We start from the raw sequence: 18245 nt of genomic DNA on the forward strand, positions 1-18245 counted from the left end.
GTATTTAATTGTATTATTACGCCCATAGGGGGATCTTAGATTGACTCATATACGAACTGTGTTTGAACAATACTTTCACTCGTATGAGAGAAAACGCTAATGTTACTGCTGCCAAATTAGTGAAATCTTCACTATAGAAACAGACTATCAAATATGACTGACAAATTGACAGTTTGTATATTTTTGGACCACAATTCTTATATGAGATGATTTTTAAGATGTTATTCTCCATATAGAGAAAAACTTCCATGAACACCTTGGAACCAGGGGATGAGCGAGTGACGTCATGGCTTCGGCGCTCTATTGTGTTATCAGTTATCAGGTGTGTTATTATTTAACACAACTGTTATTATTGCTGTTGTCATCTTTGTTATTATTTAACATAAGTAATGGCTTGAAGCTTTAAGAGCAAGGTGTTTTGAAGGATATTCGTGATTGTCCCTATATGCAGAAAAGGAGCCAGGATTAGAGGCAAGTTGTCTTGCGTAAAGCCAAAGCCCTCAAAAGTAAAATGGCACACGTGACAGTAGCTATACTGTCGCCCTCCAAGAGAATGCATGCATTTCTGATACAGTATACATTTAAGTGTTGCTGGTTGAACCCATTCAAATCCAAGCTACCGTCGTCTCCTTACAAACTTGAATCCACAAAAATGCATTCTAAAATAGCTCTGTTATTGCACAAAATAAAAGTCTGACAAATGTTATTCAGAAAATCTGGATGATATTTTTTTATATAAAGATAATTTAACCAATATTCCTAGCATTCCTTACAAATGTTATAACAGACATTATTTTTTCCTGTACTTTGTAAACAGTCACATCATATTTACATGGATGGGTATATAACTGTGGCTTTGTGACAGACAGACAGACAAACACCCAATACATGGATGGGTTTATTACTGTTCTCCTGCACTCCCCATGGCCAGCACGGTCTCCTTCACTAGCCCTCCTGTCGCATGCTTCATGCAACGGAATATTGCCTTTTTTATCTCCATTCGTATTGCTGTGCCCTCGCCCTATATTTCACTTTCACTCCATTGATCAATCAATATCTGGTTCTCTTTTTTACGTTGCTAATAATGCCTCGTTCTGAACAATCGTCCTCGGATGGATGTCGTCAACCATTCCGCTTTCACTGCGTTATGCGTCACTGACATTTTTATTATTTCCATCAAAATGTCCTTTTTTGTCCTGTTTTTGCTTGTATTTATAACTCTCTCTCTCTTCTAACTCTCTCTCTCTCTCTCTCTCTCTCTCTCTCTCTCTCTCCCCGCCTCCAGCCTCCTCCTTGTCCATCTGCCACTACATTCTTCTGTTTGCCTGCTTCCTTTTTGCTTCACAGTATACAGTATCTCTCTCTGTCTCTCTGTCTCTGTCTCTGTCTCTGTCTCTGTCTCTGTCTCTGTCTCTGTCTCTGTCTCTGTCTCTCTCTCTCTCTCTCTCTCTCTCTCTCTCTCTCTCTCTCTCTCTCTCTCTTATTGCCTTTTCTTTCTGAGCGCTGCTCCACATTGTGCTCTGAGTGTGGAACCACCATGCAGTCTTCTCACAGTAATGCTCAATAGGTGATAATAATAATAAAATAATGGATGTGTCACAGACACAGAAAACAACTAGAAAAAATACACATAAACAAAAGCATGTTTCACATGACACTCTGAGTCATTTCAGTATTGCCATTATAATGTGACATTGTACTGGTTATAACAGTATAGTTGCTATCTTTGTAGCAGCCATGGTGATTATTTCGATGTCATGATAATAGCAGGTATACGGCCGCGAGGAAAAGTTCACAAACACTGACTTAAGATCGTTCACCGCCGTTTCTCCGAGCACAGATATTTACGCCATCTGAACCCCTGATTGCAGGTGCATCGTGGGTAATGATAACTTCACCTATAGGTGAGACGCAGAAAGTCACACCATTATAGCAACATTGTAGGTATATAATTATACCGTATAAAGTACATTATAGTCTTGGCTGAAGAACACTTAGAAACCCTGAAGTGTTTTAAGCCCTGTGGATGCAGGTTAAGATGCAGAATCTAACCCTTCCCGTCCCCTCCCTATTTCCCTCGCTGTGCCCTGAGTATCCGTTTAGATACGAGCAGCTCAGCAGAGCAAAGGGCAAAGGGTTGGGGGTTGTCGAGCGTCTAAAACAGGGTACCTCGTCGCCTTTACAACAGGCTTAGGAGGACAATGTGGTCGTCTAATTAACCAAGAGTCCCATTCAGCCAAACAGCAGGTGGAGACTGAGGGAAACGCTGACCACGACGGAGAGCACCAGCAGCGAGAGGAAAGAGTGCGAGCGAAGAGGACTGGAGGCGGCGTTGGGAGTGAGGTCGAAGTCGGGCGGGCACTCGAGCTCGATGCAGGTCACGGAGATGCCCGAGTCCTCGTTGCCGTAGTTGGCCCAGTACTCCTCGGGGTCGATCTTGGGCAGCGCCAGCTCCGCCTCCTCCAGCTCCCACTTGACCACGGACGTGGAGGTGGACGGGCCCTTGCCGTGCGCGCCGGCCTTCACCGTCTCGTGGGCCTTCTCCAGCAGCCCCTTGGTGATGGCCTGGGGCTTGTTCCGGGAGAACCACCAGCGGGTCTTGGTGCTGAAGGTGGTGGTGGTGGAGCCGGCGATGGAGGCGGGGTCGGGGGGCAGCGGGCACGGCGCGAAGTCCATCTCGCGCAGGAAGCGCATGTCCTGGCCGCGGCGGGCCGCCGGCGAGGCGCACGGCACCTCGGAGGAGGAGACGGAGCCGCTGGCCTCGCGGAACCACTCCCACATGGCGCGGGACTCGCAGCCGCACGCCCAGGGGTTGGCGTTGAGGCGCAGGAACTGGACGCCCTGCGCGTCCCGCAGCGCCTGGGCGGGGAGCTCCGCCAGGGAGTTGTTGAACAGGAAGAGCATGGTGAGGCGGCCCAGGTCGCGGAACGCCCGGCGGTTCACCTGCGATATGGGAAAAAATATGATATCACCATATTATCGCGATATTTCTTCATGCCGTTTTTATGGTTTTATGGTTAAAAACTAAAAGAATAAGTATAAATTAAGGTATGAAACTGCAAATCATAGAATGTGCATTCAACGTAACAATAATGTACAATATCTCTGAAACGGCAACACATGGTGGAGACACTGGGCTCCACGTTCATCACCGCTAAACCCCTTTTCCCTAAAAGCTAAACCCCTTTTCCCTAAACTTAACTAAACCGCTTTTCCCTAAACGCTAAACCCCTTTTCCCTAAACGCTAAATCCCTTTTCCCTAAACTAAACTAAACCCCTTTTCCCTAAACGCTAAACCCCTTTTCCCTAAACTTCTTTGCCTTTTTTTTGTTCAACTAGCGGCCTATACATTTACACGTTGTGAGCTTGTAGACTGGCCATTTTTAACTATTCGAAAATGTTTTGCAAAATAGTAAAAAAAAAAGGCAAAGAAGTTTAGGGATAAGGGGTTTAGCGGTGACGAAAATGGAACCCACTGTATCCGATCGTCTTGACCACTGTTTCCCAAACAGTGGGTCGGGACCCATGTGTGGGTCGCGGACACATTGTTTTCGGTCCCCTTAGTTTTCTGTTTCCTTCGTTCTTTTTTAAATTAATTCTTAAAAAAAAAGGGAAACCATTCATGAATTAATTACAAATAATGATCCAATTAAAAGAAATTCAGTAAACGTCTTGGAGAAATGAATGAAAAAAAATCTAAGAAATTCCACAAATTAGAGCAAATATTTTCGTGCCACCTTGTGAGCTTGTAGACCGGCTATTTTCACTATAGTTTGCGTCCCACGGGCGAATATCTAATTTCCGTCTTGGGCCACGGGCACGGGGCTGAAAAGTTTGGGAACCACTGAATTATCGACGTTAACCCATTTTGTGCGGGAACCCGTTTTGGTGTTAGCATCATGCTATGCTTTAGCTATTGAAAAATAGCAGATCTACAAGCTCATAGCGCGCTACGAGCTTGTAGGTCTGCTATTTTTGAAAAATCGAAGAACGACTGACATAGAAACATGGCTTTTTCAGAAAACCGTCAGGATGTAGAAGACCTGATCTCGGGTCAGAATGGGTAAATAAATATTCATCAGGCCACGCCTCCCTACCTGGCGTACGCGGTTGTCGTGCACCAGCAGCCGGTCCAGGTTGACCAGGCCGCGGAACACGTTCTCGGACAGCGTGCGGATGCGGTTCCCGTGCAGGAACAGCTGGGACAGGTTGATGAGGTCCGAGAAGATGTCGTCCTGCAGGAAGTGGAGGTGGTTCTCCTGGAAGGAAGGAAGGGGAGGAGCAACGCGTGATGATGACGACGTGAGGACTGTGATGAGATACAGTGACATCACTGTTGTTTTTGGCAGCACATTTCTATTTCAGTTTAGTCATAGTCTTTGGACTGAAACGTCATTTAGTTTTAGTCACATTTTAGTCACCTGGAAATGTCTTAGTGTTAGTCTAGTTTTAGTCGACTAAATGTCATGAGATTTTAGTCGACTAAATGTACAGTTGATTTAGTCGACTAAAATGTATTTTGGCGGGCCTTGATGCCGTCGTAATGAGTGTTTTTACACTTGCTGAAAATAGCCGATCTACAAGCTCACAACGCGTCGCGTTGCGACACGTTGTGAGCTTGTAGATCGGCCATTTTCAGCAAGCAACCAAGTGTAAAATGACTTATACTGGATCTCTTGCCCACTAGTCCCTTCCTAACATTTTAGTCTAGTTTTTATTTGTCGACGAAATTGTCAGTATATTTAGTCTTAGTTTTAATCATCGTAGCTTAGTTTTCATTTAGTTTCCATTTGTTTTTGTCAGTGGAAAAAGGTAGTCGACGAAAAATGTTCGTCTTAGTTTTAGTCGACGAAAACAACACATCACAGTGATGCTAGCTCATGATTAGCCTGGCTAATAAGCCAGACTCAAATCACACTGTCGTCGTGTGTTATTTGAGTCTGGAGATGCTGTGTGTCTTGTGTTATTTGAGTCTGGAGATGCTGTGTGTCGTGTGGTATTTGAGTCTGGAGATGCTGTGTGTCGTGTGGTATTTGAGTCTGGAGATGCTGTGTGTCGTGTGGTATTTGAGTCTGGAGATGCTGTGTGTCGTGTGGTATTTGAGTCTGGAGATGCTGTGTTTATGGATCATTTTCTCTTTGACGCAATTGGTCAGAGCTATACTGTCAGTCAAAGGTCTCAAGCATTGAACGTCACTGTACCAAAGCCCGCCCATATTGCATACCGTGTCCCGATTGGCCACACCAGTTCTCTGTTGTAGGAAATGGGCGTACGATTGAGCCTCTCCAGACCGTAATCCGCCGGCAGGCAATTATTTTTGTTGCCAACGGCTGATTCGGTCTGGCTTATTAGCCAGGCTAGCTCATGATATGACATGAGATATAGCATGATCTGATGACTGTGGAACTGTAAATGGTCCAAGATTTGCTGACTGTCAATTATTTATACAACACATTGTAAGTATGTGCATGTGTTATTGTATTGCATTGCATTTTGTTTTTTATTGTCCATTCTACAACTCCATTAGGGAGAGACTTTTTAATTTGTATGGTTGGAGGACTTCGAGGGACTGAAGCGCCTGTTTCAAAAGTACACCTTTTCATTTGCCTCATTCCTTGAAAAGGCCTCATGGTCAATGAGGAGGAGAGGGCCATTTACATGTAAAATGGCCTTGTTATGTTTATTTTCGTTTTGTTTAGTTTTTTGTTCAAATAATGTACACATATGTATGAACAGGAAGGACTGTAGTGCCAGTTGCATTCAGTGTACTCTGTTAAATGCGTCATATAATCCTATGGGATGGGCCAAAGTGGCATTCATTTGTATTGTATTGTATTGTGTTGTATTGTATTGTATTGTATTGTTACTTATACTTTACCTGTTATGCAGAAGGGCATCCTGTTGTATGTCAAGCTCATAATATGGTGAACTAAACATATATTATTTATGGTCCCATTAAATGGAACAACTTGCCTGTCGTTTTAAGAAATGCCCCCAGACATTACGCCAAAATGTATCTTTCAACAGTGCTTGCACTGTTTGTCTGCTACCAGTTCCACACCAACTTTTAGAGTTCTGAACCAATTAAAAGTTCTGTGAAAGCACTCAGAACTTAGCCTGGTCAGCATTCCTTTTGGGGTTTATGATCAGGTCGGGAGCGGATGATATCGTTGTTTACGTCATGTTGTAGACATTGTTTTGTATAGTCATTAGGCCGGAACCATCAACGATCTACAAGCTCACAATGTGTCGCATTGTGAGCTTGTAGATCTGCTGTTTTCAGACTTGAAATGGGAGTACATTTTGAATTCCATTCCAGACGCCGGTGATGCTATTGGTGCTATCGATCATTAGCGCCAGATTTTAGTTTTAGTCATAGTCTCTTGAATAGTTTTCATTTAGTTTTAGTCACATTTTGGTCACCCGGAATGTTTTAGTGTCTAGTTTTAGTCGATTAAATATCATAAGATTTGTCAAAAATGTATTTTGGCAGGCCTTGATGGCGTGATTTTATACTTGCTGCAAATAGCAGATCTACAAGCTCACAACGCGTTGCACGCTACGACGCGTTGTGAGCCTGTAGATCTGCTATTTTCAGCATCCAACCAAGTGTAAAATGACTTATACTGGATCTCTTCTCCACTAGTCCCTTCCTAACATTTTAGTCTAGTTTTAATTTGTTGATGAAATTGTCAATATATTTAGTCTTATTGTTTTAGACATCATAGCTGAGTCTTTATTTAGTCGACGAACATTTTTCGTCTTAGTTTTAGTTTAACACATTTTGGACGGGAACCCATTTTGGTGTTAGCATTATGACATGCTTTAGCTATTGAAAAATAGCAGATCTACAAGCTCATAGCGCGCCACCAAGTGGCGCGCTACGAGCTTGTAGGTCTGCTATTTTTGAAAAATCGAACAACGACTGACATACGTATAGAAACATAGCTTTTTCAGAAAACTGTCAGGATGTAGAAGACATTTTTTAGAATCTGATCTCAGGTCAGAATGGGTTAATGACGGAATCAACCCTGATTATATCCCCCCTCGCCGCCACCTACCTGCAGGTAGAGGAACTGCAGGCTGTAGAGCTTGTGGAAGACGTCGTGGGGCAGCGCGGTGAGCCGGCAGCGGTGCATGTGGAGGCTCTGGAGCTTCTCCAGGCCGCGGAACGCCCCGCCCTCCAGGCGCCGCAGGCTGGGGTTGTCCCCGAGGTCCAGCTCCTCCAGGTCCCTCAGCTCGCTGAAGGCCCCCGCCTCGATCCACGAGATGTTGTTGGAGAACAGCCAGAGAACCTGGTGGTGGAGACATGGAGGGGGTTAATGTGGTTGAACAGCCAGAGAACCTGGTGGTGGAGACATGGAGGGGGTTAATGTGGTTGAACAGCCAGAGAACCTGGTGGTGGAGACATGGAGGGGGTTAATGTGGTTGAACAGCCAGAGAACCTGGTGGTGGAGACATGGAGGGGGTTAATGTGGTTGAACAGCCAGAGAACCTGGTGGTGGTGGAGACATGGAGGGGGTTAATGTGGTTGAACAGCCAGAGAACCTGGTGGTGGAGACATGGAGGGGGTTAATGTGGTTGAACAGCCAGAGAACCTGGTGGTGGTGGAGACATGGAGGGGGTTAATGTGGTTGAACAGCCAGAGAACCTGGTGGTGGTGGAGACATGGAGGGGGTTAATGTGGTTGAACAGCCAGAGAACCTGGTGGTGGAAACATGGAGGGGGTTAATGTGGTTGAACAGCCAGAGAACCTGGTGGTGGTGGAGACATGGAGGGGGTTAATGTGGTTGATTGGGACGATGTCTAGACTCAATTGACCGCGGCCATGTTGCCATCAGAGTTTGGAAGTAAAGCAACGTCCTGCTAACCTGACTCTGCCAGATGGGGGGCGGTATTGAGTAACCATGTTCCCCAAGACAGCATCCATCTGAGATCTCTCAGAGAGTTGAGCTAACACCGAACATCCAATCATCTACCATATGAAAATATCTTGGAAAAAAAGGAACAGCCCCGTCATCGAATTGGCGAGATCCCAGATCCTAATAAGCTGTGAAACAATGTGTGTAGCAAGCATCTTGGATCTGGCAGCGTCAGGTTAACGTCCTGCTGCCTCTTGCATTATGTGCAAATTCAAAACAGTCGGTACGCCGGACTGTCGAGTGATATCTAACGAGCACGAATCACCTGCGAGGACAGAAAGTAACTCATAACATGGTGGATTTTTATGAAACAAACACTTTGAGGATAGAAAGAGAATAATTCAAGCTTTTTGTACAGCTGCAATGTTGGTGAGTTTGACGTTGTGTAATACAATCAGATATACTGTAGGACTTTGTCTGTTTGGATGAATGGGCTGACTATGGGAAGTTGCACCTTGTTAGCACCTTGCCATTAACTTATAATTATGGTAAGATGGCCGCTGTCTGCATATGGTCCATATAGGGTTGTTCCAATCCGATCACGTGATCTGAAATCGGGGGCCAATCACGTAATTTTCAAATGAGCTGAATCGGATCGGGAGCAATAAACGTGATCAGGACTAGTGTCAATATTATATCCATATCATGATATTAGACTGGATATTTTCTGTAATTTTGGATATTCTAATATTGTAATATGGCATAAGTGGAAAAATCGATATGGGCAGATACTGAAAATCTTAATGATCGGAATCGGATCGGGAGCAAAAGAATGTGATCGGGACATCCCCACCCTGGGCAAGACCTACGCTGAAAAGACTATCAGCAGAAGTTGCGGGATTTTAGCAGAAGTATTGCCCGAGGAAATGACGTTGATGCTCTACAAATCAGTTTACATTCTCCGGGGGAAATACTTTTGTCGGATGTTCCGGAGGATACATCCGTGACCAGGCTTTACTTTGTGCTTCTCTGCCTTACGTTGTGACCAGGCTTTACTTTATGCTTCTCTGCCTTACGTTGTGACCAGGCTTTACTTTATGCTTCTCTGCCTTACGTTGTGACCAGGCTTTACTTTATGCTTCTCTGCCTTACGTTGTGACCAGGCTTTACTTTATGCTTCTCTGCCTTACGTTGTGACCAGGCTTTACTTTATGCTTCTCTGCCTTACGTTGTGACCAGGCTTTACTTTATGCTTCTCTGCCTTACGTTGTGACCAGGCTTTACTTTATGCTTCTCTGCCTTACGTTGTGACCAGGCATTACTTTATGCTTCTCTGCCTTACGTTGTGACCAGGCTTTACTTTATGTTTCTCTGCCTTACGTTGTGACCAGGCTTTTCTTTATGTTTCTCTGCCTTACGTTGTGACCAGGCTTTACTTTATGCTTAGATAGATAGATAGAATACTTTATTGGCAGTTTAAGAAAATTACAGAAATTGACATCATTTTAAAAAAACGCCAAATGGACTTAGACACAAAAAAGCCTTTGCTTGTTTCCATTGTGGTCCACTTTGAAACATGAAACTATACACATACATACTGTACAGACAAAAACAACCATGGAACAAATAATAAATAATCCTTATATATAAGGCTGGGAGCTATACATAGGACAAGAGGTACCCTGAGAGAAAAGTCCTGAGCATGGGAGAAGGGCTATCCAGGTTTGGAAGCTAACTATGACCAGTGAGTGTGTAGATGGAGCCATGATTTCAGGTCTTTCCTAAATATTGCAATAGAATTTAGGGATTTCAGGGCTGGAGGGAGTGCATTCCACAGAGTAGTGGCTGCGTAGAAAAAAGCATTTTTACCCATGAGTGTCCTGAAACTGGGAGGAACTAGATCATAAGGACTTCCTCTGGTTGAGTACCTGTGAGCATCCCTCACTCTGGGCAGGTAGCCCAGCAGGTACTCTGGAACAGAGGCACCTAGGATCTTGAAGACCAGACACAATGAGAGCTGAGATACTCTCTCCTCCACCCTTAGCCATCCCAGGCTACTAAAGTGGGCAGAGGTAAGATGAGACCTGGGGTTCAATTTTAGCAGTAACCTCACAAGCTTGTTTTGGGAGGTCTGCAGCCTTGTTTTCAAAAGCTTGGAGATACCTCTGTACCATGAAGTACACGCATAGTCAAAGTGACACTGGATGAGGGCACCGGCCAAGGTCCTCATAGCACTGCTGTTGACATAAGGGGATATCCTGCCCAAGAAACGAGTTCTCTGGTTGACCTTTGAGATCACTTTCATTGCCATTTTTTCACCTGTGAGTTTGTTATCTAGTATAAAACCCAAGTAAGTGACCTCTTCCCTATTTGTGACCACACTGTCACCCACTCTAACTGAGAAGCCCGGGACTTGTTGAGGTTATGACTTGAACCAAACAAAATAGACTCAGTTTTCCCAAGGTGCAGTGACAATTTGTTGTCGGAGAGCCAAAGACAGATGCTACCGAGCTCTGTGCTGAGTACTCTCTCGACCTGCGACTTATCTTTGTCCGAGACCAGGAGAGCTGAGTCGTCTGCGAACAAGAACAGATTGCATTTACATGCCGAGTTCATGTCGTTTACATAAATTAGAAACAGTAGAGGCCCTAGGATGCTCCCTTGGGGGACCCCACACTCTACTGGGAGGGAGGTGGACAGGGTACCATTCACATCGACCACCTGTTTCCTTCCCTCAAGGTAAGATCTCACCCAGTTTAACGATGGGCCATCAAAACCAATTGCCTTCAGCTTGTTTAGCAGTATGGAGTGGTTCACAGTGTCAAACGCCTTTTGAAGGTCCAGCATGACCATGCCGCAGTATTTGCCTGAGTCTACCTCACGTCTGATGTTATCTGTCAAGTATAACAGACATGTGTCAGTGGAGTGAGATCTTCTGAAGCCTGACTGGAATTCAAAAAGAAGCTTGTTATGAAGCAGATATGAATTTATCTGTTCATACACTAGTCTCTCTATGACCTTTGAGATGGAACAAAGGATGGACACAGGGCGGTAGTTCCCAGGGTCCAACTTGCTGCCCTTTTTATAAAGAGGGACTACTCTTGCAAGTTTGAATTCCTGTGGAACATGGCCCTGTCTGATGGACAGGTTTGTAATGTGAGCCACAACAGGGGCAATAGAAACCGCTGCATCTCTGAGGAACCTAGTGGGGATACCATCATGGCCGGTAGCCTTAGTTGGCTGTAAGGCACTGAGTTTTGATAACACGTCCTCTGTTGTTACGGACGAGATTTTGAAGCTGTCCTCAACAGCACCAAGACCTTTGTAAAAAGAGCTTATATGCTGCTCTCCATAAAGGCCTGAATGGGAGGGCAACTTGTCCACCAGTGTGGAAGCTATGGTTGTGAAGAAACCATTTTGGCAGTTAGCCACATTCAGCTTATCAGAGATGAGCGAGCCATTTATTTTAATGTTGAGATTTGTGATCTTTGTTTTGAGCCTGTTGTTACAGCCCAAGTTTTTGGGGCTTTTTCTTGTTTTCTTCAATTTTCTCATTGAAGTAGGTTTGTTTGGCTGTCTTGATCATGCCGTTTACCTTGTTACGCAATTGTTTGCATTTGTCGAACAGCTGCTCATCTCTGTTTTTTCTGAACTTGGCATAACTCTCATTTCTCATTTTCATGGCCATTAGGATGTCGGCATTCATCCATGGTTGAGTTCTCGCTTTCGCCCTAATGACTTTCATGGGAGCCAGGCTGTCAACCACTGATAGAAAGGCAGATTTAAAATGAGACCAGGCCTCTTCTGTAGATGTACAGTTAAGGACGTTTGACCAGTCCAGATTCTCCAGAGCTGTATTTAATGCTTCACAGGTGTAGTTTTTTAATCTGAATCTGATTGTGTTATGACAATTGACTGCAGATTTGTGAAGTTTACGAGTACAATAAATGATATCATGATCACTTATATTGCACTGTATGACACCACTTCTGGAGATCTTGGTCAGGTAATTTGTCAAGATGAGGTCTAAGATGGTTTGAGAGTCAGGGCATACCCTTGTATATTGAGAAATCAACTGAACCAGGTTATGCAGGCTACAGTAATTTCAGAAGGACTTAAAGATTGCTGTGTCTTTTACCAAAATATTGGTGTTGACGTCGCCAATCAAGATTTCCCCCGAACATCCTATGTCAGTTGATACATCATCTAACAGGTTGTAAAAGGTGGATTGGGAGGGAGGTCTATACAGAGCCCCAATCAAGAAGGGTTTTGTTTTGGGGAGGTTGATATCAAGCCAAACTGCTTCAATGTCCTTGTTGTCCATCTCGGACCGGACGTTGAAGCTGATATCTCCTCTGACATAGACACAGACTCCTCCTCCATTTCGATCTCTGTCCTTTCTGATGACTGTATAGTTTTCTATCTCTATCTCGGTGTCCTTGATGGAATCATCAAGTCTAGTTTCAGAAAAAGAAATTATACCAACCCTGCCATTGTCAAACATGTCTCTGACTTGATCGATGTATAGTACGAGACTACGTATGTTCAAATGAACAATATGTAACCCTCTAGCCGAAATTTTTTCCAAAATGTCCTCAATAGTGTTCGTACTGTTCAGATTTTCCTCCAAAGCCATGCATGAATGTGTGGGGGCGGGGAAGGGTGTTGAGGGGAGGGTAGGGGACACAGGACGAGACACAGGACCAGGATTTCGTTCGGTTTCGTTCGGCTTCTCTGCCTTACGTTGTGACCAGGCTTTTATTTATGCTTCTCTGCCTTACGTTGTGACCAGGCATTACTTTATGCTTCTCTGCCTTACGTTGTGACCAGGCTTTACTTTATGCTTCTCTGCCTTACGTTGTGACCAGGCTTTACTTTATGTTTCTCTGCCTTACGTTGTGACCAGGCTTTTCTTTATGCTTCTCTGCCTTACGTTGTGACCAGGCTTTACTTTATGTTTCTCTGCCTTACGTTGTGACCAGGCTTTACTTTATGCTTCTCTGCCTTACGTTGTGACCAGGCATTACTTTATGCTTCTCTGCCTTACGTTGTGACCAGGCATTACTTTATGCTTCTCTGCCTTACGTTGTGACCAGGCTTTACATTTCGCAGATAAGTAAGTCTGGGACCGAGGCTAGGACATCCCTAGATGAGGATGATGATGATAGAAATGTTCAGTGGACGAAAAAAGTATGTTTTACTTCAGTAAAAGAAAGTAAAAGATGTACAAGCTCACATGTGTCGCATTGTGAGCTTGTACGTCAGCTATTTTCAAATTGCCGAAATGTATGCTGAAGTGATTAATGTATGTTTTGTAATAATAATCCAAATCTACCATGTAACTAGTAACTAGAAACTAAATATTTTAAATAATTATAGTGAGTAAAAGTACAATATTTGTCTTTGAGGTGTAGTGGAGTAGAAGTAAAAGTATTGGAAATTGGAAATACTCAAGTAAAGTAGCCTACAAACACCAAAAGAGTACAGTACTTAAGTACGGTAAATGTACTTTCCGCAAATGGGGGGGGATAGATTATGATGTATATCGATATTGTTAAGTGACGGGACACAGGACACAGCTAGTAGCTTGTAGTAGCTTGTACAACACTTGTTTACTTTAGTCACCAGAAGTCTGATACGCAAAGCATGATGGACCTTGTAGTCTATCATAGCCCTACTGCCACAGATATCATTTGTGCTCAGGCAAATCAGAAATGAGCTCAAATTTAAAACGCCCATCTCCCCTTTATATTACATGAAGTCTATTGTCTTCCTTGTCCAACCTTGTTGTGCTTTAGTGCTCACCTGAGTTCCAAAGCCAAAAGAATTAACCAACTCTGAGCTCCATTATCTATATATCTATATATATATTTAGTGCTCACCTGAGTTCCGAAGCCAAAAGAACCCACTCTGAGCTCCGTTATCCTGTTGTTCTGCAGGAACACGCGCTGCGAGTCGTAGGGCACTCCCGCCGGCACTATGGTGAAGTTCTGCGCCTGGCAGCTCACGGTCATGGGCGTCGGGTAGCACACGCACTCCTGAGGGCACGCCGCAGACGGACCGGGCTTTACACCCAGAACCAGAACCACCACCGCCAGCCACAGGGAGAGACCGCCTGGAAGAGACAACACAGAGGGAGAGAAGTTAAAGACGAGTCACACCGCCAGCCAGAGGGAGAGACCGCCTGGAAGAGACAACACAGAGGGAGAGAAGTTAAAGACCAGCCACACCACCGCCAGCCAGAGGGAGAGATCGCCTTTAAGACACAACAGGAGGGAGAGAAGTGGATGTAGCGTGGTTAATAATAATAATGCTTCCACTTGCCCTGCAGGCATTAGGCTCCATCTTGCGCCACCCTTGTCCTTTATCCCTAAACTAATTAGCCTTTTTTTTTTTTACTATTTTAAAAACACATTTAAAATAGTTCAAATAGCCGATCTACAAGCTCACAATGTCTCGATGTATAGATCAGCTAGTTTAACTATGTTTTTCAAAATAGTAAAAAATGGATCCCTATATGTGTATTGTGATCCAGTGTTCTGTCACTTTAAAGATATGATGTGTTTTTCTTCAGGGTCTAATGAAGTACTGTCACCTCCTAAACACATGGAAATGTGTTTGACTTATTGGTGGTGTGGTTGTGCAATAATGTCTTCCCTTTGTATTTATAGGGTTTCTTCCTGGAGGCTGAAACCTCGACAGTCAAACGTGCCAATGGAATAAAACGGTGATATAGTGACATCACAATATCATCCCCTAACCCCTCCCCTTTATCATTCAACAACAGCTGTGGGTTACTGGGTTCGGCTTCAGTTCAGGTGGATCACCACCCATCACCATCCACCAGGCAAACCAGGCATACCTAATGAACTGGCTTCAGTTCAGGTGGATCACCACCCATCACCATCCACCAGGCAAACCAGGCATACCTAATGAACTGGCTTCAGTTCAGGTGGATCACCACCCATCACCATCCACCAGGCAAACCAGGCATAATGAACTGTTCAGTTCAGGTGGATCACCACCCATCACCATCCACCAGGCAAACCAGGCATAATGAACTGTTCAGTTCAGGTGGATCACCACCCATCACCATCCACCAGGCAAACCAGGCATAATGAACTGGTGGGCGTGTCCGCATAAAAACGTCATTTTAACAAATACTGTACAATTTTTTGAAAACAAAATCTTCCTCCTTATATAATAATAATAATACCTGAGGATCATATTTTAGCATGGAAAGAAAATTACGGCATTGACGTAACCCAGGGATACTCAAATAGCTGAACCTGTGGGCCACATTATGAAAATGGCAAGGGGCCAGGGGCCAGTTGATAAAAAATAACATTTATTATACTTTTTCATTTTGCTTTATTTCCACCTAAAGTATGAAAAGACAAGTGCAATGTGCATTATTTTATGGCATGGCCATTTTCTCTTTTAAATAATGTCTGTGCAATTATAGCACATTCAACACAAAACACTGTTTCCATAAAACAGTCATATAACCTATAGCATAAACTTCCTATTTCATCTTTGCTATATGAAAGCGCTATAGGTTGTGTTTATTCTTATTTGATTATTTTCATTTACAATGTATTGTGCATTATATTAATAATAGGTATTATGTACCCAGAGTTGTTAAGACACAGACTGTGTTTTCATTGCACTGCATCTGTTCTATTTCCTGCCAAATGTCCATGTTGAAAACACAGTGTATGCAGTGAATGATTGACCCATTTTAGGCGGGAACCACTTTTGGTGTTAGCATTATACGTTATGCTTTTGCTATTGAAAAATAGCAGATATACAAGCTCATAGCGCACCACCGAGTGGTGCGCTACGAGCTTGTAGGTCTGCTATTTTTGTTAAATCGAAGAACGACTGACATAGAAACATAGCTTTTTCAGAAAACTGTCATTTTCAAACAGACATTTTTAGAATCTGATCTCGGGTCAGAATGGGTTAATCGCCTCATTGTCTGTTTTGTCTGTATAAATCAACTCGCTGAGAATCCTGCTCTGTGTCTATATGGTAGCCTACTAATTTCACAGCACAACGTAAGATCACGTCTGGTACACAAACGGCCAGTAAACCACTGGTTCTCAAACTGTTTTCTTCTTCATCATCATAAGCTTAAAGCTTTATTTCAACTCGTATAGTACAGTTTGAGGGGCAAGCCCTCATTGTCAATGTAGCCGAGATACAACACACTACAGTCAACAACAGAAATTACATTCACATTTACACCAACAATACACACATGTGAATTACATTCACATACACCATCAACATAAGAGCAGTACATGAATCGGGTCATGTCAATGACCACCAAACTCATTTGTATTTTTGCAGCAGAACCCTCACTATTTTGTACCAGGGACCCCCCCCCCCCCCCCCCCCCCATACAAGATTTGTGTTAAATAATATATAAATATAATGTATAATAACATTTCTTCAGATTTCCTATATAGTTTAAAGTCAAAGACTGATATAGGTGCTAAATTAATTTATCTCGCTCTTGCAGTGTTGATTTCATTGACTAAAACGAAGGCGAAAAATGTTCGTCGACTACCATTTTCCACTGACTAAAACTAAAAGGAGACTAAATGAAAACTATGACTAAGACTAAATATACTGAAAAAATTGTCAACTAATAAAAACTAGACTAAAATGTTAGGAAGGGACTATAGTGGACAAGAGATCCAGTACAAGTCATTTTACACTGGGTTTGAGAATGCTGAAAATAGCAGATCTACAAGCCGTTGTGAGCTGCTATTTTCAGTGTAAAATCAGTCATTACGGCGCATCAAGGCCTGCCAAAATACATTTTAGTCGACTAAATCAACTGTAGATTCAGTCGACTAAAATCTTATGATAAACTAGACTAACACTACAAACATTCCAGGTGACTAAAATGTGACAAAAACTAAACGAAGTTTCCTTCCAAAGACTATAGGACTAAAACTAAAATAGAAATTTGCAACACTGCTGCTGCTGGCCCCCTGGAACCCTTTCAACGATCCCTGCATGGTCCCCGGACCCCACTTTAAGAACCACCGCATGTAGACGACCAATGGGTGCTGTCCTTGGTGCTGAAATGGCTGTTATAAAGTATTATGCCGTTTGTCACTCCCAATGTAAACGCCTTCAAAACATCATCGCCTTGTTTGGTAGTTCCGGATGTATGTATGTATAGCTTTAGTCACGTTAGCAAGTGATTTGTGATAATAAGCCAAATGGGTTCATGTCTACAGAATAAGTTTATTGAGAACATTAAAAATGTGTGGAGAAAGTACACACATTTTCTGTCTGCGCTATAAGCGTTACGCATGATGGCATTATCTCTCTTCTTGAACTGTTCTTAAACAAATTAGGTATTCCGTATTTTTACAGTTGCAGTTAATTAAACAACATTACAACAAGTGATAGACTTGTGCGTGGATCAATAAATATAGCCTAAATTGTCAAATATAATTCCTCAGCTATATATCCCCGTACAAATGGCCAGCTCCAAGCCATTCAATTCATCTAGAAAAAACATTTCTAAAAGATTAAATAACTTCAAGTTGCTTTAAAACATTTTCTTATATATTTGTTTAACATTTATTACAACAAGTGATAGACTTGTCACTTGTGCGTGGATCAATAAAGCTTAAATTGTGATCATTCCTCAGCTACTGTATATCCCCATAAGAAATGTCCAGCTCCATCACTATAAGCCATTCAATTCAACTAGAAAGATCACAAGTTTCTATTCAATAACTTCAAGTTGGCTTTAAAACATTTACAAACAAACGAGCGACTCTTCCGATCGGATGAGAAGACGAAAAGAAAACTTACTTTTGCAGCTGCGTATGACGGCGCTGCATCGTCGGCTCCGAGCTGTAGTCGAGGGATCCATGTTCAAAAACCAAAGTCCAAAGCGAGTTAGTTATAATAGCCTAGAATGGGGCGTTATTAAAATATAAAGTTAATATAAATGCCCTGGCTCTGCTATATGTCCTATCTCCGCTGGTTATTGTGCTTTGATGGGTCCCCGTGGTTATAGTAGCCTATAGTCGGAGCGACTGGAGTCGAGTCGAGTGCCGTTGGATGGCACCCGGTGTCGTATTTATACCGGAGAAAGCCGTTACACTACGGGCGCCCACGCGGGCATGATGTGGGCACCGTGGAATCTCCTACGTCACACCGACCCGGTGGGGTGGGTGAAGACGGAGGGAGGGAGGGAGAGGAACGGAGAGAGGCGGGGCCAATGCCCATGGGGACGCGCCGGGGAAGGGAGGGAGGGAGGGAGGGAGGGGAGTTGGAGGAGAGCGCGTAAAGACGCATCATCCGAGTCATCGCCAACCGCACATGGACCACTGAGGGAGAGGAGGTTC

At 43.5% G+C, this 18245-nt stretch overlaps 1 protein-coding gene across 1 annotated transcript; it reads right to left on the bottom strand.

Annotated features, from left to right (window-relative positions):
- Nucleotides 1-2232: 2232 nt before the first annotated feature.
- On the bottom strand, nt 2233-17791 carry rtn4rl2a (reticulon 4 receptor-like 2 a; the record flags this gene model as incomplete). The annotated part of the gene is made up of 5 exons (XM_083765939.1): nt 17707-17791; nt 13746-13978; nt 7063-7296; nt 4099-4260; nt 2233-2943 (listed from the first exon to the last, which is right to left on the bottom strand). Exons 1-5 carry the CDS (start codon nt 17765-17767, stop codon nt 2233-2235), a joined length of 1401 nt encoding a protein of 466 aa, XP_083622065.1. The 5' UTR covers nt 17768-17791.
- Between the last annotated feature and the right edge of the window lie 454 nt (nt 17792-18245).

The sequence above is a fragment of the Protomyctophum parallelum genome, assembly GCF_964188405.1.
Source record: "Protomyctophum parallelum genome assembly, chromosome: 5".
Classification (NCBI taxonomy): domain Eukaryota; kingdom Metazoa; phylum Chordata; class Actinopteri; order Myctophiformes; family Myctophidae; genus Protomyctophum; species Protomyctophum parallelum.